Source organism: Tasmannia lanceolata, unplaced genomic scaffold, assembly GCF_043159265.1.
Source record: "Tasmannia lanceolata isolate RefF3 unplaced genomic scaffold, GAP_Taslan_0.1 ptg000011l, whole genome shotgun sequence".
Lineage (NCBI taxonomy): Eukaryota > Viridiplantae > Streptophyta > Magnoliopsida > Canellales > Winteraceae > Tasmannia > Tasmannia lanceolata.
In genome coordinates, this window is record NW_027518688.1 from 13455845 (window position 1) to 13478969 (window position 23125).

Sequence of the window (23125 nt, forward strand, 5' to 3'; positions counted from 1 at the left end):
CTTCCATGGCTCTATTAAAAAAAATGCACCTTTTAGTTTCTAATTTAGAAGAGGTTCAACAAATTCCCAAACTTCATTTTTCATAATGGAGTTTATTTCCTCCGACATGCTTTCCATCTAAAGATGTGAACTTTTAGACTTTCAATTTCCTCTAAGTAACAGGTTCCTCACTCGAGTTACCAAGGGACAATACACCAGTATTTAAAGAGCTGCCAAGCCAAAGGTTATTCCAACTCCCAAAAAAAGCTCTCACAAGCCAATTAGAAAAGAAAAGACAAGCTGATTTTGTGCAGTTATTAAAATATGGTTGTGCTGATATCATTTCCCCATTGAAAAATGTAAAAGTTAACGAATAATAAATGCACCTCGATGCGATGGATCCAATGGCCATTGCGGCTGGTTTAAAAGGGCACCCTTCACTTTAGCATTCCTATTATTTCTAATTTTTTACCTTTGTAAATGATAATTCCACCCCTTTAGCATTCCTAATATCTACCCTTTTCTTCAACACCGTGGACCGGGACTTTTCTTCCAGGAAGAAGACACCCAACATGGCCCCACGCTGTATATGGAGAAGAAAGAAGAAGCAAAAATTTCGGAACTGATAAATTCGCACCCCCTGGAGGATGATTCACGCCCCTGTGAAGTGAATTGACGTAAAAAAAGCGTCAGACTTTAGCTCTTTTTGACATCAATTGACGTTAGAGGGGGCTGAATCATCCTACAAAGGTGCGAATTTATCATCACCCAAAAATGAAAGAAACTCTCCCCCCTCCCTCTTTTACTTGAGACAATCCCAGTCAGCACTCAGCAGCGAGCCAGCAAATCAATAACGGGAAGCGTGCTTCTCTTCCTCCCCACTCTTATTAATAAACACACCCCTACTGCAAATCCGAAAACACAGAGAAAGTTCCAGAGAGAGAGAGAGAGAGGCCATGGCCCCTCAGGAAGAAAGCACAGAGGAGGCCATGGGATCGGAACAAAAGCCCATCTCTACCATCCTCATCATCATCGGTACCCCTTCATCTCCCCCTCTTCTATGATTTTTTGCTGCGGATTTTTTTCTCTCTTTCTTACGATTTCTTTTTCTGGAATTTGAAATTCCAGCGATGCAGACTGAAGCTCTCCCTCTCGTCACCAAGTTCCAGCTCTCTAAGGACACGGATTCTTTGTGAGTCTCTCTCTCTCTCTCTCTCTCTCTTAATATGGTCCCCTTTGCTTTAGTGTTTTGCTTTTAGATTTCCGCGTTACAAACAAAAATTAGTTCGCAACTTGATTGATCTTCTTAGAGGGAAGATCAGCCTCTCGATCCACTTCGAGGGAAGGTTCAGTCCTTACGAACCCAGATCGGTTCGTAACGTGATTCCCAGATCGGTTCGTAACGTGATTGATCTTCTTAAAGGGAAGATCAGCCTCTTGATCCACTTCGAGGGAAGGATCAGTCCTCTGTGTACAAAGACATGTCTTAGAACAAGTTTCTTTATTAATTTGAAAATAGCTGAGTACAAATCATTTATACCACTAACAAGCAAGAGACCTAATCCTATAGAACTCTTAAAGATATAACCACTAACTTTTATCGAAAGAGTACTACTAAATCTAAAAACTAATACAAAAATCTAATCCTAACATCCTCTGTGCGCCTAAACACACTTTCCCAAATTAAGTTCTTCATTGATTTTAAAAAAGACTACTTACATGTTAAATCGAAAACCCAATTCGCAGCCACTTACCATTTCCTCTAAAACTCGTACTCAAACCAATCTAGATACTGTACCCCTTATCTCTACCCACATCAAACGACTAGATTGCAAACTCACAAGCTACACAAATCTAGACTAATTTATTCCACCCAAGTGGGACCATCTAGGTACGTAACAACATTCTGAAAGCAGAGACATTATTCAGAAGTTCAGAACTCCTCCCCGGTTTTCACGGTGCAAGGGATGGAAGGAAAACCCTTTTCCTCTTCTGTTGTAATCGTTTATTTCTAATAAATCATGTGGATGGCGCTTTATTAATAGTATTTTTCTGATCCAATACCCACTTCATTCTGATCTTAATAGTATTATCCTCTCTAGTTACTCTATGTGGAGAATTTTGATTCATTTCTTCATGAGTGATTGGCTAGTTTGTTTCTATTGCAAGGAGTATGTCATTCTTGATACAGGACTAGGAAGGTCTTTGGGAACTTAGCTGGCTCAAAATCTTTCAGACTGCATCCTATATTAGCAGATCGGCCTTGATTGGTAAGAGTATGAATGATGTGTTAGAAAGAATGTCTTCAGCAAGTTAGTGTCCGAGTCATTTGGAGAGAACCTTGTGGTAGCACGATTGAATTGAACATGTGAATGGGTATGGATGATATTCAACATTAGGTTGTAGATATAATTCATTTTTACGTGTGTGTCTTTGTTGGCTATGTATGCTCAAGGTTCAAAACATCAGAATTGGTCAGTATATGGATCGAAGGTTGAAATGATCGTATTGGCCGTATCAGCGATAGGTATCGGCAATATGCCTTTGAATTGGGTGATACGGATACTCATGATTCAAAAAAAAAAAAACAGAGTGATATGCAATATTTTAGTCATGTTTAATGTCTTTATTTTATTTTGCATATTTACTTTTACTAAAAATTATGATTTGATAATTTTAAGATGATTTTTAGATTGGAATGTACTGATGAGCGTATGGTCTGTCAAGTTTTTTTCGTTACTACTTGAAGTTAAAGTTTGAAAACAATTATTTTAACCAAAAAAGCCTTATGAGTATCATAAAAAGGATAGAACAGATCCAATGAAGGTTCTTGTGGGGAGGGTTGGAGGAGAAGAGGAAGTTTCACTTGGTTAGTTGGAATCAGATATGTAGACCTCTAAAAGCAGGGGGTTTGGGAATTATAAGATTGAAACGTGCTAACCAGGCCTTGTTAGGGCAGTGGTTGTGGAGATTTGGGGAGGAGAGTAATCATCTTTGGATGAAGGTAATAGTAAGTACAGATGTGAGCTGGGGCATTGGTTATCAGAGGACAGGTTGAGGCACAATGGATTGACGGTTTGGAGGGGCATTTTGATCGAAAGTTCAAATTCAATGAGGGGATCATATATAGAGTTTATGTGGGTGATAAGATCAGATTTTGGCACTATAAATGGTGTCAAGATCTCCCCTTAAAGGAGATATTCCCATACCAGTTCTCTGTGGTGAGAGACAAGGAAGCGTTCGCTTAGAATTGTTTTTGAGTGAGTGGATGGGCTGCTAAGCTGGAAGCTGGATTTCAGAAGAAACTTCTTTGACTGAGAACTTGAGCAGATAGCTAGATTATTAGATATTCTAGAGCATGCTTCATTAGAAGGGCAGACGAAGATGAAAGGGTTTGGACCTGGTGCTCTTCTGGGATCTTCAGTGTGAAGTCAATTCTACAATTAGTTGCCCCCCTGCCCTGGAATCTCACCTCTTGCAAGAGTATGGGATATCTCGACGCCACCTAGAGTTCGGGCATTCAGATGGTCGTCCTTCCTAGACAAGATATTAATAGTAGACCATCTCCGCAACCATCAGATGCTGATAGTGGACCATTGTGCACTCTGTGTGGTGTCAGGCGGGTCAATGGATCATATATGTTCATGCATTGCAGACTGGCAAGAGAGGTTTGGAGCAAGACGGTATGGTATGGGTTTTCCCATTGAGGTTGGCAGATCTAATAGAGTGTTGGTCGTTTTTGCCATGGTTTTCGAAGGGAAAGGCTCTTTGGAATGTAGCCCTAGTATCCACGCTATGGGTATTGTGGAAAGAAAGAAATGCAAGGGTATTCAAGGGTTTGGTGAAATTCTCTCAATTTGTACAATAAGATTATAGCCTTGTCCATAGCGTAGGTAAAATTCTTCCAAGTTTCAGGTTTGTGTCAGCCTTTAATCTTTGGAAGGGCTGGAGAGTTATTTGCTTCAGCAACGACCGGGTGATGGCCCCGTCCATCAAATGGGAGTCACTAGAGTACTAGACCATCGAAAATTGAAGCTTAATCTTGACGGTTCTAGTCTAGGAAATCCTAGGCCCGCAAGCGTGGGGGGACTGTTAAGAGACGAGAAAGGTCGCACAAGGCGGGCTTTCTTATGTCCTATTGTTGTAGCAGACTCTAGCGAGGCGGATGTTAGAGCAGTGCTTCAGGGCTTGAGGATTATAGAGCACCCTCTTAGACTGTCTAATAAGAGGTTGACTCCCTTAATGCTATTAGGTGGTTGAAGGGGAGTCATCCTCCGCCGTTGCGCATTGGTTTGACGAGATACATGATCGAGTGGAGGGCTCATCTCTATCTTATTGGCTAATGGAGACATTGATAGATTAGCCAGGGCCGGGGTCGCAAAGGAAGGGCTAGCGATTTATGATTTCCTTCCCCCTTGAGGGGCTTTATGTTCTAGTATTCTTTGTATTTTCGTTCTATTTTATTTCTTTATGTATTGTCTGTGTTGGTCCCTGGGGTTCCCCCTCATTTCTTCTTTGAATAAAATTCCTTATCATTAAAAAAATGGCCTAATAAACAATTTGCAGTAGATAAAACAATTATATAACTGCACAGGTACTAAGTATTAACAGGTCTCATACTTAAAGACCATAAAAATGTAAAATAAACATGAATAAGGCTACACATATCTAGGTCAAAATTTCTAAAATGCCAAACAAAAACGAATTTCAATTATTAAAAAGTTAAAAAATCACTAAAATGTACCCAAAAACTGAAAAAGTCAAAATATTTCATAAACAATGGAGGCATAGACTGATACATATGTGGATCGTGCTCATATCATATGGATCTAGCTCTACAACCATTGAAAATAGCATATACTAATTAAAATGGAAAATTATTTTAAAATCAATGATAAAAAAGTAAATAAAATGAAGAAAATCCAAAAGCTTGCATAAGTTGATAGTGATGTATTCCAATAAATATATAAAATAATCAAACAATACATTACAAATAAATCTTGTTGCAAACATGCATCTAATGAATCATGCACGTCTTTGATGTACTACGACGAATCCATAAAAAATAAAATGAAAAATAATGAGGAAATAGGGATTTTACCTCAAAAGAAAATCTCCTAAAATTTATAAATCCGACTTTGATCCATCGATGCATGCTTCAACTATTTTTTTTATGGTTGAATCTAGTAGATCTATCGTGATATAGGTTATACAACCTTAAATGAATAAAACCCCCTTTAAAAATGATTAAAAGAATTTGAAAAAAATTTAACCTCATGCTACTCATTTGAACATGGCCGGGTGTGACTCTGTATCAGCACCATATGAGTCATTTTTCACCCCATATTAGTTGTTTTGGCTGATACACGTTGCTTATTTGTCGTATCAGCTGATACACTTGAATGATTGCACTTGCAATTTTTTGTGAGCCTCAATACAATCAAATTATATCACTCCCACCAGTATAGATGCGTATTGGATAAAAAAGAATATTTTAGCTTTTAGTTACTTGTTTGAAAAAAATAATCCGATTATCATTGAATTTGTAGTATTTCATGTAGTGTTTTCAAATAAATCTGAGCACTCTTTTGTAGTGCTCTACTCTACTATTATAAAAGTACGCATCCTTATTGCTGCACTTGTACCCATGCCATTTGTTTGGGGATTGGTATCTTGTGAGAATATCTTAGATGTTGAATAATCATGGTATAACATATCCAATTCATTGAACATGAATTTTCCATGCATAGTGTTTCTTCTCTATTTTTGGGATACTTCCTTTGCCAAGAACTAAGAGGGCGAGCCTTGGCACAACGGTAAGGTTGCTCCATTGTGACTTGGTGGTCACAGGTTCGAGTCACAGAAACAGCCTCTCTGCAAAGCAGGGGTAAGGCTGCGTACATCTAGCCCTCCCCAGACCCCGCAATGGCGGGAGCCTTGGCACTGGGCCGCCCTTTTTTTTTCCTTTGTCAAGAACTGGAGCTAATATAGTAGAACCTTTATAAACTAATCCTTCATAAGCTAGTAACCTATCAAAAATGTTAGAAAGTTTCTGTCCCAGCATTAGGCATTTCTGTACACTAACATGGATATCTTATTGTTAAATAATTTTGACTCTAAAGCTATTTATTCTAAATAAACTTTTAATTAATTATTCCCCTATACAACACATTTACAGGTGTTTTCACAAAAGTGAATCATGCAGTGTATCTATCTAGATTGTTTTTTTTATCTAAGATAATATAGAGAAATGAGAGAATGCCAAGTATATGTTATTGTATGAGAAAAGAGTAAAGATGAATCCATGGAGGGGGGAGGGGAAAGGACAATGCGGTTCAAACTTCTACTTTTGGCTTGTAGTTGAACTTTTCCTATATATTTTCACACGTTCTTATCTTTTCAAAGGTATATGTCACATATAGATACTTATATGGTTATTGCAATTTAAATATTTATCTTAGCTTTATAAACCTAAACATCATTAACCCAACAACGTATAATATTTGGTTTCTAATTTAATATCTGTGTAATTTAGGGACATGTGCCCACACTTCCTGGTTTTGATATCTATACCCCTTTCTTTATTGTAAATTTTCAAATTGGCTTTGATAGCTTGTTGGGAATTATATCAGCCAATGAGAAAAGAGTAAAATAAAAAATGGAGTGCTATGATCAGAACAATTGAATATTGACATCATCTCCCTGTAATTTATTATATACCTAAGTTAATGACTCAAGGCTGGTCTATGAATATTGAATTATGGAGATTTTACTGTAGCTAATCTTTGGTACTTAAGTATTTGCTGTATTGTGAATTTATCTGTGTTCCTATTTGTTGTATAGTTTTGACAAGTTTCATAATTTGATCATTTTACAGGTTTCCTAAAGGGGTTCCATGGGTTAGATATCATGGTATTTACAAAGATTTGCATGTTAATATAATCTGGCCAGGGAAAGATATACTTCTAGGTAAGTGTTTGGTTCTTTCAGTTGGTTTACCTTATACTACTTCAAATCGACAAACACATGCTTTAAGTTACATCACATGCCCATGGATTATTATATTTACGAGGTATTGTTTTGTATGCACCACCTTTGAAAACTCGAGTACCGGAGATACACCTATTTCAATACAATTGGTGACTTGTAAATCCAAGAAATACATGTTCTTTAGCTTCTGTATATATACAAATCTACTTGTATTTTAACAAGGTTTTAAATTTCGGTTTCGGAATGCGTTTCGGTCCTCACCGAAACTGAAATTTCGGCGCGAAATCTGACTAACGGCTATTTTTAAGGGATATAATTTCCGTAATTTCGGAATAATATTAAATAATGAATTAAAGCAAGATTTTTTGGAGATATTCCTTAAATTTCGGCCATAAATGTCACGGAAAAAGAAAATTCAGAATTTTTTGGAGATATTCCTTAAATTTCGGCCTGAAATTTCGGTCAAAATTTTGTAACGTTTTGACTTCACCGAATTTCGGTTTCGGTCTCGGTCTCAACCGAAACTCGAAATTTCGGATTTCGGTCGAATATGAAAATAATCCAACGAAGTAGAATGAGGCACAATCCGTCTGAAGCAATCCTGATGGCTAATACTCGAGACAGCAATGAAAGTGATCTGAAAGGCTGGCGGCGGAATATGGTAGAAAGCATCCATGCAAAATCATCAAAATACAAGTCTTTCGTGAGAATCAGGGAAGCTGGGAAGATGGCAACGTACTCGTCCTGGATCAGCGTGATCGGCAAAACAGCTATGGGTGGTACCAATCGGGGAACATCCTCCACATCTATGAAGCACGGGTACGGGTGCGGGGTGCGGGTACGACACGACACGGGTACGTGATTTGCCAAAAAAACCGGGTTCGGGTACGCCAAATATAATAATATATTTTAATATTTTATTATATATTTATAAAAATTAAAAAAAAATTGTAGAGCAATTAAATAACAATAACATCACCAAAATGGAAAATTCTAATATTACTCTTCATTCCATAAGTGATTAAGTTCCATATTTCATAACATGAGGCATCAATACATCATTCATTAGAAAAAAAAAGTCTGTCACCAGTGTGTTGACCAGTGCCTGACAAGATGAATAATTTTTAGAGACCAAATTATGATATTTTTTTTACCGGACTTTTGGGATTTAATAATGTTTGGACACGATAGATTTTATGAATTTTTAAAATTTGAAAATACCCCACCGTTTGGAAGTTAAAATTTTGACCCGACCCTTTTTCTTTGAATTTTGTACTAGAACTGGAGAGTTGACTTTTTTTCCTTTTAGATTTGGGTGTTGAAACTATTTTTAATAAATCCAAAAGGGGGGTATTCCGTTATTTACATGTAAATCTTAAGTAAATGGACAATAAAATAGTAAAGACATTTACTTAATTGGTTTACATGTAAGTACCGAGTACAGGAAAGTAGAGAGAAGTACAGGAGAGGAAAGAGAAGTAGCAGGACGTGTCGGGTACGCGTGGTGTGCACCCGACACGCACCCAACCACAAAAACTAGTTTTTTTTTAAAAAAACAAATGGGGTACGCACCCCGGACGTACCCGCACCCCATACGTGTCGGGTGAGGGTGCGGGAGCCCCGGGAGAGTACCCGTGCTTCCTAGCTCCACATAATCAACATCAACTGGTAGCTCAGTAGGCGCAGGAGAATCAACATGAAAATCATCCGCTGTTATCTCATCAGGCTCAGTAGAATCAATGATAAAATCAGTGTCTAGGACTGAAGCTGGCGTAGTGATGTTAGGCTGATGGACCTCATAATCAATCTGCGGAACAGGATCATCTGTGTCGGCACAAGTCTCGACAATCTGATCAATCGGCGCAAATATAGGGCAATCCTCTGTAATATGCTCCCGATCATCTGTCTCAGGTAATGGCTCAACAATCATGTCACTCGGCTCTGACTCAGGATGATGCTCGATCAACTCTGTCAAGGGAAAAGCCTCACGTGGATCTGCCACAATATCTGCTTTAGAAGTGTGAAGCTGGCTCTGCAAATCTGACTCATGTATACGACGCTATAAATTCCAAGCTTCAATTTTAGCTTCGCGTGCACAACGGGCTGCTGCTTCTTGTTCACGGCGAGCTGTTTCTTCTCGTCAAGCGGCTTCTTCACGCTTCAATCTCCGTAGATAGTGGAGCGTATAAAGAGTCATAAAAAAATCACGAACATCCTTCCAACGATTGATTGGAGGCGGCTCGCTTCTTCCACGACGGTACGTTTCCATGTGGTCCCATGAGCATCGGGCTTGTCGTCGCACAGTTTCTTTAGCCCAGTAGATAGTCGTTGGGGATCATGGCCATTGTACTCATGATATGCGTCTAGAGCATTAATCCAACGTAAACATGCATCCTCATAATAGCGAAAGTGAGTGCGGCCATTCCAATAGCTTTCGTCGTACCCATAAAAAAAGGGAATAAATGGTGGAGTCATAGAGATTGATGACGAAAACTGAAATCAACTGCCTGATCTGTATGGCATGTCGAAAGAAACACACTGTCTGTCGTGGATCTGAAATCGGATGAGTGAAAGTTGATGATCGGAAGAAGGGGCACAATCAACAGTCGAGATTGCTCCTGAATTGGGCTGAAAGTCACTGTCGAGTGCTGAAACTGAGATGGTCGTGCTCTAATCGCACGAAACAACTTTCGTGTTGAGGTCGCGAACCAATTTTGAGCGGAAATAATCCGAATGAAGAGAGAAAATAGTTGGAAAGAGGAGAGAGACACTAGAGAGAGAAGAAAAGATTTTATTTTTCTCTGTTTTTTCTTTTTGATTTTTTTTTGTTGGGGGGTGCCTGAAGGAAAAAAAAGGGGTTAAGTCTAGTAGTACTAATATGCGGGGGGTGCCCAAAGGAAGAAAGTGGGGTGTGGTCATAAGTCTTTCTTTTTTTCTCTAACTTAAGTCATATGAGGCTTAAAGTTAGTGGGGGTGTCCAAGAAGAAAATGGGGTTGCTAAATAGGTATTTGTTAATGGAAGGGGGTTTGCAAGGAAAGAAAAAGGGGGGGTATTAATTACCTTACACTATGTAAGGTAACAATGAAGTACGAACCTTTCTTTCTTTCTTTTTATTTACTGGCCTGCTTAATGGACTGACCGGTTTGGCGGTTTCTACAGGTAAAGAGAAGTTGCCTCTATTTATTCTTTTTACTTACGTTACCTGTAACCTATTATTTCAGGTTAACAGGTAGAATAAAGCAAGTAGATAAATATGAAAAGGAAAGTGTCTCTAGTCTCTCCCCTAGATAAGCTTATCTACTCCTCCCTTTAAAAAAACACAGTGGGCCCACGCTGTTTGGATGATCCAAAACATTTATTTGATAGGTCCTAACATAGATAGGGTGTGCCCAAAAAATCAGCACCAAAGGGTCATCCTAGAACTTCGTTTTGTGGGGCACACCGTGTCCAAAATGGACGCATATAAACATCATATGTGTCCATTCTGGGTACCACAAGGCACCACAAAACGAAGTTCTAGGATGACCCTTTGGTGCTGATTTTTTGGGCACACCCTATCTATGTTAGGACCTATCAAATGAATGCTTTGGATCATCCAAACAGCGTGGGCCCACTGTGTTTTTTTAAAGGGAGGAGTAGATAAGCTTATCTAGGAGAGAGACTAGAGACACTTTCCTCAAATATGAAAGACTAACTTACCTTATTCTTCCTTTCTTTCCGGCTGACATGTACAAGCATAAAAGGAAACGTAGCGGGTAAGGTAACCCACGACGATTAACTTGTACAGGTAAGTTGCCTCTATTTGTTGCTTAAAGTCTATTTGTTGCTTTCTTTAAACTTACCTATCCGTATTAGCCGTATCTGTTACTCCCATGAGAAGGATGACGTCCTTTACTTTTCTCACACGACAACAACTTTTCGGTTTTCACCGACGCTGAGAATGGTAGAAAAAGAATATCCGGCCAGGAAACGCGCAGGAAGATAGGCTTTGTGATGTGGCTGTTGGGCAAAAATACAAGGAGATGAGGTGGACGGCTGAAGCTTTTATGGGACTGATTTGGGGTGGCTTTATTGTCGAAACTTGAGGACTGTTAATGTGGGCTTGGGGGTATAAGGTTGGGAAGAAGATGGGGAATCTTAGGTTAGGGCTTTGCTGTGGTGGGTGTAAAAGAGATATTGGTTTGAACTTGAAGATGGGCCTTCGGGGCTGTTTACAAAGGAATTCCTGGTTGAAAAAGGTGTTGATGATGGAGGATGTGGATGGAAAGGGTTTGGATGTGAGGGTGGAAGAAAGGGTTAGGTTTGGGTATTGGGTTAAAGAGATGAAGGTTAGGGTTTCAAGAGGTTGAAGACAACTGAGTTGACTGGGTGAGTCAACTCAGCAGCACGAAAAACACCTTCGCAGATTTTCTTTGCAGATTTTTGGCAAAACATGAGAATCTTTGGACCTTTTGCTCTTGGATCTTTCGCTCTGATACCAAATTGATGCAGCACTGTGAAGAGAAATTGAGAAAAGGGGAGAGAAATAGACGAAAGGAGATAGAATTAGAAGAAGAAGAGAATAGAAGGAGAAGAATAGAAGAAGAACAGGGGAAGAAGAAGAAGAATAGAAGAAGAATAAGAAGAGAAGAAGAGACGAAATTAGGGGAGAACAGAAGAATATGAGAAGAGGAGACGAAGAAAACAGGGGACGGAGAAGAAGAAACCTGTAGAGGGGAAAATCAATCTTTATTCAATAATCATTCAAAGTTAACAATAAAGCTGTAAAGAGGCCTATAAATAGGCAATTAACAACCTAAAAGATAGAAACCTACTAAAATAAGAATTCCTAAAAATAACATGGAAAATAAAATCCTAGAAACTAATAACATGGAAATAAAAATACTAGAAACTAAATAATGAGGAATAAATCCTAATACTGCATCAGGGAGACTCTCCAACTCACTCTTTCTCTTCTTCCTCTTTCTTTCTCCCTCTTTGGTGGCTTCTTGCAAGCCCCCTTCCTCCTTTCCTCTCCTCTCCTCCACTCCCTGCTACAGTAACCTGCTACAGTGACCCTTTACACTAACCGCTATAGTACCCGCTACAGTAACCGCTACAGTACCCCCGACAGTACCTCCTCCTCCACAGATCCCCATCTCATATCTCTTTTTGTTTCTTTTAACCTTTTTTTTAACCTATTTGTTTATTTCTTGACAACCCTAATCTCCTTCCCTTCCCAAATGGCCTAAATCTCTAACAATATTTTCTTTATTTTCTCTCCGCGGCTCCGATCTCAAAGCTTTATATCCGTTGTCTTCTTCATGTCATCAAGGGTTTCTCTCATGCCCTATTTATCATTTCTGTCTCTCCGGAGCCGCGATCTCCATTATTGATTTCTCTGATCTACGCGAGGCATCATACCTTTTCGCCAGTTGATTTTCTCTCTTCGATCATTTACTCATGGATAGCCCAGTGATTGAGGATCCTGCTCGCGTGCAGCCTTCTGTGGCTTCTGCTCCTCCCGCTCGCCCATCATCTTCCTCCTATATTCCCTTGTCCTCTTCGATGGATGGTTCTTTTCCTCCCATGACCGCAGTGAGGCTAGATGGTTCCAATTACCTGAATTGGAAAGTGGCTGTGGAGACTTATCTAATTGCTCGAGGGAAGATCTCTATTCTTCGTTGTGACCCCCCTCCTTCCAGTGATCCCACTTATGATAAGTGGGAGAAGGATGATGCCCTTATCCGTACTCTCCTCTGGCAGAGTATGTCATCTGAGATTTCTGGGACCATGATACACCTTCCCACTGCTCGCCAGGTTTGGGATCATATCGCTACTGCCTTCTCCGGGAAAGGGAACCTATCTCGAATCTGTGCCACCTATTCTCAGTGGATGAACCTTCGCCGCGGAGACACTCCTCTCTCGACCTACTGCAGTCAGTTTGTTTCCCATTGCCAGCAGTTGGATGTTCTTATGCCTCTTACCACTGACTTGACTACGGCCGCTCAGCAGCGTGATCAGATACGTGTCGTTCAGTTTCTCGAGACTTTGGGTCATGAGTTTCTGCATCTCCGTCAGCAGATATTTGGATCTGGCACGATGCCCTCTATTCAGGAGGTTTACTTGCGTGCCCAACAGTGTGCTCTTGGTGACTCTGTGTCGGCTTCTTCGGTCGATATTACTGCCACTGCTGCTTATGACGTAGGTGATTGTGCTACACGTGGTGGGGGCACCTTTGGCTGTGGCCGTGGTCGTGACGCTGGTCGTGGCAGTGGACGTGATCTTCTTGCAGGGCGTGGTGGCCGACCACGTCCATATTGCTCGCATTGTCGTCGTGAGGGACACTATATGGAAACTTGCTATGTATTGCACCCTGAGCTTCGTCCTTCCTCTGAGGCTCGTTTTGGCCGCTTCGCACATCTTGTTGCACCAGATTCTTCCGAGCCATCCTCTACTTCCGTTCAGCCCAGCACTGGGCCTCAGGCTGATGGGGTCTTTATGTCTCTTGCCGACTTTGATGAGTTACAGCGTCTCAAGTCTACCAGCCATCCCCCGACTGCGACTTTTGCTCAGCCAGGTAGCTCCCCTACATCTCTTCTTACTAGCTCCAGCTCTTGGATCATTGATTTTGGAGCCTCCAATCATATGACAGGTACTTCTTCCTCACTGAGTTCATTTCGTCGTATTTCTGATCAGTCCATCACACTTGCTGATGGGAGCTCCACTCCTTTCTCTGGTGTTGGTGAGATTTCTCCTCGTGTTGGACTTACATTGTCCTCAGTTCTATGTGTGCGAAAGTCCTCCTTTAGTTTATTCTCAGTTAGTCAGATTACTAAAAATCTCAACTGTTCTGTCTCATGTTATCCCTCTTATTGCTTGTTTTAGGATCTCTTGACTGGGAGGATGATTGACTCGGGCCGTGAGATTGATGAGCTTTATGGTCTGGACTGTAGTCCGCCTCGTACCATTTTACACAGCTCCAGCGACGCATATCAGTGGCACTGTCGTCTTGGACATCCCTGCCTTGATCGTTTGCGGCGGACATCTATCGTTTCTTCTTCTGTTACCCCTTTTTCGTGCGAGGCCTGTGAACTTGGGAAACACCATAGGGTGTCCTTCTCGTCTAGGCCTATTAGTCGGGCCTCACACCCTTTTGATTTAGTGCATGACTACCTCTGTTTTTGGACATCTTTATTTTGTCATTTTTATTGATGATTATTCACGTATGTGTTGGCTTTATTTACTGAAAGATCGCTCAGATGTGTTCTCTGTTTTCTGTACTTTTCATTCAGAAGTTACTAACGAATTTAATTGCACTCTTAAATGCCTTTGCACTGATAATGCCAGGGAATATTTCTCAAAATCTAATGGTTTTGAGGAATTTCTTTCCACTCGTGGTATCCTACATCAATCTTGCTGCGCTCACACCTCTCAACATAATGGTGTTGCCGAACGGAAAATGCGATCATTATTGGATGGAGCTCGCACTCTTCTCTTCCAGATGCGAGTTCCCAAGTCTTATTGAGGTGGTGCAGTTCTCATTGCTAATTGTCTGGCCAATCGGCTTCCTTCTTCGGTTCTAGGTGATTCATCACCTTTCCAATTTTACATCCTCATTATGAGCCATTTCCTCTTACTCCTCGGGTATTCGGATGTGTTTGCTTTGTCCACAACCTTGGGCCTAGTTTGGATAAATTAGATCCTAAATCTGAACGATGCCTTTTTCTCGGCAACTCACACCTAGAAGGGTTATCGCTGTTATAGCCCTCGGTTGCGTCGATCCTATGTCTAGGCAGATGTTACCTTCTTCGAGACTGAGCCCTTCTTTCTGAGCTCTCCGGATACAACCCCTCTCTCATTCTTCAGATCTTCCTCTACTGATTCCCGTTCTTCCTGACCCGGTAGTCTGTCCATATCCATCGTCTCTCTTACCTTCCCCTTCTGTGGTTACTCTTCCAGAGACCTCTCTTCCCTTACAGGTACCTGCTCGGCCTCCTCTGCAGCTCATCCATCTCCGGCAGCGCCATCGCCAGCCCATCAGGAGCTCCCTCCTTCCACATCCGATGTATCTATTGACTCTCCTATTGCCTCCCGCACTCGTTTTCAGAGTGCTGCTCATCCTATTTCGTTTGTTGTTTCATATGATGCTCTCACACCTGCTTTCCATAGTTTTGTTTCCTCTCTATCTTCTGTTTCTTTGCCAGAGTCCTTGGCTGCTGCACTTGATTACCCGGGGTGGCGCGTTGCTATGGACCTTTAGATGGATGCCCTTCAGGCCAATCAGGCTTGGGATTTAGTTCCTCTGCCCCCTGGTGCGCCCTGTTGGGTTTATACGGTGAAGTATTTGCCTGATGGCTCTATTGAGCGCCTTAAGGCGCCTTGGTTGCCAAAGGGTACACTCAGACGTTTAGGGTGGACTATGGTGAGACATTTTCTCTTGTTGCGAAGATTCCTTCAGTGCGTGCTCTACTTTCTCTTGCTGTTAATCAGGGCTGGCCTCTACATTAGTTGGATGCCAAAAATGCTTTTCTTCATGGTGAGCTCATAGAGGAAGTTTACATGGAGCAACCTCCTAGGTATGTTGCTCAGGGGGAGATGTCATCCTCTGTGTGTCGATTAAAGAAATCCATTTACGGTCTCAAGCAGTTTCCTAGAGCATGGTTTGGAAGGATCAGTGATGCCATTATGCGCTTTGGTATGAAGCAGTGTGCAGTTGATCATTCTGTCTTCAGTTGTCAGTCTACAGTTGGGTGTGTACTCTTGATAGTCTTTGTCGATGACATCATCATCACTGGCAGTGATACAACTGGGATCCAGAAATTGAAGACCTTCTTGCAAAATGAGTTCTCTACCAAAGATTTGGGTCGTTTTAGATACTTCTTGGGTATTGAAGTTGCATATTCGACAAAGGGGATCTCTCTCACAGAGAAAATATGTCTTAGACTTGCTTGAGGAGACAGATTATCTTGGAGTGAAACTTGCCTCAGTTCCCATGGACTCAAATGTGAAGTTACTACTTGAAGAGGAAGACTTGTTAGATGACCCAGGCAGATACAGGAGGCTGGTTGGTAAACTTATCTACCTTACAGTCACACGCCCAGATATCTCCTTTGCTGTTGGTACTATCAGGCAACATATGAGTTCACCTCGTACTTCACACTGGGCAGCAGTTCTTCAGATTCTTCGGTATTTGAAAAATGCTCTAGGTAGAGGGTTGCTATTCAAGAAACACGGACATCAGAAGATAGAAGTGTACACAGATGCAGATTAGGCAGGATCTCCAGCTGATGGGAGATCTACCACAGGATACTGCACATTTGTGGGAGGTAACCTTGTGTCATGGCGAGGTAAGAAACAGGACGTTATCTCCAAATCTAGTGCAGATGTGGAGTATAGAGCTATGACACACACAAGTGGAGAGCTCATTTGGTTATGCTCTCTCTTGTCAGAGTTCGGCTTCTCCCTATCATCTCCTTCTCAGTTATATTGTGACAACAAGGCAGCGATTCACATTGCCACAAATCCAGTCTTTAATGAGAGAACTAAACATATCGAGGTTGATTGCCACTTCATCCGGCATCAGAATAAAAAAGGAGAAATATGCACAGTGTTCACTAGGTTGGTGGACCAATTAGCGGATATGTTTACCAAGCATTGAACAAAGCCAAATTGAGTGATAATTGTAGCAAGCTAGGAATGTTTGACATATACATTCCAGCTTGAGGGGGAGTGTTAGTGTATGTATATGCCTATGGGCATATTGGTCTTTTGTATCTCTCTCATTATATATATAAATACATAAGTGCGGGGGAGACTCTCTAACTCACTCTTTCTCTTCTTCCTCTTTCTTTCTCCCTCTTTGGTGGCTTCTAACACACATTAGTTACCTTCTTGTTATAAAACATCTAACGACATTTTTACACTGTAGTTAAATACACGTTAATTCTTCTACACAAATATTAATATTACATAACCATTTCAATCGTTTTCGTTCTTGCACTTGTATCTTTCGGAAGCATGTTTTGTTTGTTATCTATATATAAAATTTTTTATAATTATTTTTAGCTTAACCGCTTTTCAACTTTGTAGCTAGTATGATGTTTGGAATTAATTACTATTCTAATAAAATTCCAAATAATTTTGTTTGTACTGTAGGGTTTGATGTTATTTTGTCTTGGTATTATTTAATCCAAAACATGCTTGATACTTGATAGTTTTCACTAATAATCTAAGTTAAGACGCATGCTGATGCTGAAGTACATGCTGGATCCTATAGAGCTTGGAATACCGTCTATTCTTTCTAAGATAATCGTGTTCTCATTATTGTTGACCATTGACTAGCATGAGTGTTTCACATGGAAAGAGGGCTTTGGTCAGTTAGAAGGGCCTTTGGTCATTTCAGTCATTCAGCAATTATTGATATATATTTTTTTTCAATCCGCTGTAGTGAATAAATAGGAGAAAAGTGGTTGTTTTGGGTCCCGCTACTCAGATTGAGATGGGTTCGATTTCCATCACAAGTGTACACATGACCCATTATTCAGCTACTCAGATTGTATGGTTCATTATTCAGCCCATCCATCAAAATATACACCGATATGACAACATTGGATTTCTATTGGGGGCCTTCAAACTGAATGCTAAAATCAGAAATGGTTAAAGGTTCACAAGACGTGCAAAAAATCAATTATTGAGCAGGTAGAACCATTTTGGATTTCTTGATTGTGGTCCATCAATGCTACTCAGATGGAAGTTCTGAATGGCGTGTATAGTGGTGATTGGAGATGGACACATTTTAGTCCTAGTCGTCTGACCCAAAATGACCTTTCAGTAGTTGTTTGGAGGGAAGTGCCGCGTGGAGGAGACGTGTGCAGTTAACGACAAGGATAGATACGCGAAGCTTCTGAATGATGGGCTGGCACATAAGCCGAAGGTTGCTGGCAATGACTGCGCCCCTTCTGTCGCACGATGCACGATGCCACTACTTATAAACTACTCCACGGAGTACGAAGAGGCGGAGTTATGGGGCATGATGTGTTTCCTAGGAAAGTTTAAAAATACCAGGGCACTCAAAGGCTTTGATCCTCCGATCAACACTTGATATGACAATCACTTTATTATATCTTTTTACCTTTCCATGTACCTCTCGGCAACCTCGAGGATATACATTTCCTGGCATTTACATTTTCGGTCATTTATATTTCCTTGCACCAGTCTATTTACTTTCGTTGTTACCCAACGGTTAAGGTACCCCAAGTATTTTCTTCGTCATTTGAACTGCGATCAATTCTGGCACAACTGTGCACACACACCACTGGCCGAGGGAGGTGACCGTTCATCACCAACTCCACAAGGAATCATTAAACTATGGGGTGCACACCCCACCCACCAATGATGCCCAAGCCACCTCTGCGGAAGGTTTGGCGCAATTAAGAGAATCTATTCATGTCGGATTCTACAATATTGTAATAAGTAGTGAACAAATTGATAGAGGCCACCATCGCTGCCATGATAAGGCAGGAAAAACAAACTGCTAAAATCAACGAAAACTTGCACCAGCTGATTGCCTGAAGGCTGGAAAGAAGATATGACAATGCATACAGGGTAGTGTTGCCTGAAGGCTGGACAGTTGGACACGTGTTTAATGTTTGGCACTTTTACCCTTTTCATGCTGAAAATGAAGAGAACTAATGGTCAAGTTTTATTCAATGAGGGGATGATGATGCAAGGAGCATCTGACATCATTGAGATTTGAGGAACTCGCAGACGAATACCAAAGGAAGAGGTACCATTCGAAGGCCTTGAGGAGATCACGGAGGCTCGGATTGATGAATGTGGATTAGACTATAATAGGCTTCACTTTTGCCCATTTGGGATTCAGAGTGAGTATTTTTAGAAGCAGTTTGAATTAGCAGAGGCTGTAAAACTACCTATGTTTCTGCACATGCATGCTTCTGCTGAAGATTTCTACAACATTTTTTTTTTCAAAAATACGGAATGGTTTACTGCTGGGTTTGCCCATTCATTTACCGGTAATGCAGAAGATTGTGATAAACTCTTACAAATCTGTTTATAGGTGTAAATTGTTGCTCTTTGAAGAATGCTGGGAATCTTGTTGAATTTGTTCTGTTAAATGGTTGCTCTTTGAAGAAAGTTGATGATCTTGGACAGTTACTTCTGTTATAAACTGTTAGAAAATATCTTACACAGTTGTAAGGATCCGTTAGAAGGTATCTTGGACAGTTATTTCTGTTATACTCTGTTATAAAGTATATTGGCAGTTTTAAGGGTCTGTTAGAAGCAAGGTTGCCACGGGGGAAGCGAAGGCTCTCGAGGATGGTGGGAAGTGGGAAGCGTGAAGGGTCGGAGAATTTTTTTAATAGTTAAAAATTTATTTAAAAAAAAAAAATTACTAAAAAAATATAAGAAATAACTATATGAACCAAATATTAAAAAAAAAACTTTATTAAAAGATCCAACATTTACTTAAAGGAAAATCACTATAAGCTCAAATACCCGTGTTGACCAGCGTGTTGACCAATGCCTTGATCCGTGCCTGACAAGATGAAAAATTTTTAGACCAAATTATGAGAATTTTTTTACCTGACTTTGGGATTTAGTAATGTTTGGACATGATAGAATTTATGAATTTTTAAAATTGAAAAAATACTCCATCGTTTGTTAAGATTTTGACCCGACCCATTTTTTTTTCGAATTTTTACTACAACTGGAAAATTTGACTTTTTATCCTTTTAGATTTGGGTCTTGAAACTATTTTTAATAGATTCAAATGGGGATCATTCCCTTATTTACGCGTAAATCTTAAGTAAGTGGACAATAAAAGTAGTAAAGACATTTAAGTACTAAGAAGAGGAAGAGAAGAAAACCGACAAGACATGCGCTTCCCAATATCGTAGAACGCGATTCCCGGTAATTTCAAAATGTGATTCCCATTTTCATGAAACGCGCTTCCCACGAATCCGATACGCGTTTCCCAAAGATTGGGGAATCGAGCCAATTCCCGCTTCGGAAACGTGTCTCGAAGAAACACAATTCCAATTTCTAAGGGGCGTTTCCTGCTTCCTTGGTTAGAAGATATCATGTACAATTAGTTCTGTTTGTCTGTTGAAAATAATCTGGACAGTTTTAAGGGCTAATATATAAAGCCCGTCTTCCCCATTGCTTGGGTAGTCAATGAATATCAATCTTGGAGCTGGGCTTGGAGCGGACGTTTCTTCTTCCTGTGTTGTTCTTGTTTCTCTAGAAGGGTATTGAATTGCATAACTTTTCAGCATTGTTCTTTTTCATTACTTCTATTTTCATCTTGTCGAATGCAAGCTTCCTTTCACCTTGTGCCTTGCATAGGCTTCATTTTCTTGTTCCTTCAAACTATCTATTTTTGGATTGTGTAAGATGGAAATTACTTGGATCGGTCAAAGATCAATTGCTAGATGTCCTTGGTTCCGAAACTACACCAGTCCCTATGTTCATTATGGCACGAATGAGTATAAAGAATCAGAGTATAAAGGACTCAGGTACCATTATTTTCATGCCATTGCTTATAAGTAATAGCATGAACTGACCTATTTAACACATCTTCCCTATAATTTGCGGCAATTAGTTCTCTGACCATATTTAATAGGTGTGTCTTTATTGATTCCCTCCAGCAGTAAGCATATGCTCCTTTTTTTCATATGAACAAAATCTCTTAACAATCATCTTACTAATTTGTAAAGATTCTTCCCCATTCAAGTTTTTTATTTTTATAAAGATTCTATTTCACTTATCCACTATTGGAATATTGCTTTTCCCCAGGAGTTGATAGTGTAGGCACAATTTCGGCATCTCTTGTGACCTATGCCTCTATCCAAGCATTAAAGCCAGACCTTATTATAAATGCAGGCACTGCTGGTGGCTTTAAGGTATGTTTATGTTTCTCAGGTACTTCCTGAACTATTTTTTTCATTTGTTTGTAGAATCTTAGTATCAGAGCTGTTTGTTTTGTTTGCTCAATCAATAATAACTTTTTCCCTTAATAGTTTATTTAATGCAAGCAAAAACATTTTGTGATGCAGACCAATGATTCGATTCTTGTTTTCTTTTTTCAGGCGAAAGGAGCTTGTATTGGGGATGTGTTCCTGGCTTCTGATGTTGCTTTTCATGATAGAAGGATACCTATACCTGTGAGTTTTCCTAAATCTCAATGGCCCAACATATGTCAGTTATTGGTACTCCAACTATGTTGATGCAGCAATAGTGCTTTTAGGCAACTAATTATGGCAACAAATTGATGATTTCTGAGAAGAACATATCTCAGCTTGGAATTTATCTTGATTTGATCTGTTGTCGCTAGATGAAAATATGTTCTCTAATGAAAATTTGCTTCTTACGCTATTCTTACTAAAATTATTGTACATCATGTAAAATATTTCAATTATTACTTTTTGTGGCATGCCCAATCCCTAGTAAATGAAGTTTGTGGGTTCTAGTCTGTAAGTTTGATTTGATCTTTTATGCAAATATATGTTAAAAATCATAACTGAATTAAAAAAAAAAATTACCCAAGTATTCATATACTTACGGTTTTGGTTTCGCTATGTGTTTCATTTTCGGTATGTGTTTTAGTAGCGATGGAAATAGAAACATTTAGGTCATTTAGTTTCTATTTCAGTGGAAATTTTAAACTATGTGCTTATCACTCGGCATGTAGTGAAAATGAAACTCGTGTGAACGATTTTATGCTTTTGAGTCTTTTCATGCATGTGCAATTTGTTGCGAACAATTCCCTTAGGCTCAGTTCACTTGCGTTCTCGGGAAATCAAATCTCGGGAAAACACCTATTTTTTCCCAAGAAAGCTAAAATAGTGGTGTTCACTTGTTTTCCTGAGAAACTAACAGGATTAGGTGGAAAATGTAAAAAATGAGATGGAAAATCCCACAAATGACGTGGAAAAGTCTTTTTGATGCAGCGCCGTGAAGGGAAATAGAAGAAAGGGGAGAGAAATAGACGAAAGGAGAGAGAAATAGAAGAATAGGGGAAAAAGAGACGGAAATAACCCGAAGAAGAGACGAATTTAGGGAGAGAAGAGAATAGACGAAGAGAGAAGAAGAGACCAAATTAGAGGGAGGAGAAGAAACCTTTTGGGAGAAGCCAATTAATCTTTATTAATCATCAAAAGTTACAAAATAAGCTCTAAAGAGGCCTATATATAGGCAAATAAACAACCTAAAAGATAGAAAGCCTACTAAAATAAGAATTCCTAAAAATAACACGGAAAATAAAATCTTAGAAACTAATAACATGGAAATAAAAAGACTAGAAACTAAATAATGCGGAAATAAATCCTAATATCTGCATCATTCTCCCCCGCTTGAAAAGAACTCGCCCTCGAGTTCTAATCTGCCCGTATCAAATACGTAGATGACCCACTCAAGCAGCATGAGTCGTAATCTTTCGACAACACTTATGATGTGTAATGCTCGTAACAACTGGGAGAAGTGTCTGAAATGCCGACGGAGTGAGAGGGAAGAGATCGCCCATGTAGAACCATAAATGCGCAAACCTCTCCTGACAAGTAATGTAGTGGGAAAAATGGCAACGAACTCCTCCTGGATCGGTGGGATCAGCATAACATCAATGGGCAGTACCAATCCATAACTAGCCTCAAGAAGGTCATCATCTACTGGTATCACATCAGGCGCCACAATATCTGCCTCGACTGTTGAAGTGGTAAGCTGTCTCTCCAGATGCTCGGCAACTGGTGCTGGGGAAATATTTGAATCATCATGGTCGGCAAGTGGTGCTGGGGAAATATCCGAATTATCATGTTCGTCGATGTCTGCCTCAACAATCACTGGACTCTCTGGCTCTATATCTGACATCTCTGACTCAGTATCTGACATAATCATAGGCTTAACAACTATAATGGTCTCATCCACAAGATCATCTGTCGGACCAATAGCATCATCTATGTCTGGCTTGCCAATAGTGTTAGCAAATTTCGGCCTCTCATGTATGATGGGCTGCGATGTTCCGTTCAAAGCGAGCGAAGACTTCAGCATCTTGTTCGCATAACAATTTACTCTCATGCAAGTTACGCGCTATCCTTTCCAAGGTTGCCTGAAATTCAGCTTCTTGTGCAAGTCGAGCAGCTTCTTCTCGTCGAGCAGCTG

At 40.1% G+C, this 23125-nt stretch overlaps 1 protein-coding gene across 1 annotated transcript in view; it reads left to right on the plus strand.

Moving 5' to 3' along the window:
- The first annotated feature begins 785 nt into the window (after positions 1–785).
- LOC143886448 (5'-methylthioadenosine/S-adenosylhomocysteine nucleosidase-like) overlaps positions 786–23125 on the plus strand; it is a 59706-nt gene continuing 37366 nt past the window's right edge. The window contains exons 1-5 of the mRNA XM_077390415.1: positions 786–1014; positions 1108–1171; positions 6857–6948; positions 20768–20874; positions 21061–21135. Of these exons, the coding sequence (XP_077246530.1) occupies positions 936–1014; positions 1108–1171; positions 6857–6948; positions 20768–20874; positions 21061–21135 (417 nt within the window). The 5' untranslated portion in view covers positions 786–935. The remainder of the gene's footprint in view (positions 1015–1107; positions 1172–6856; positions 6949–20767; positions 20875–21060; positions 21136–23125) is intronic.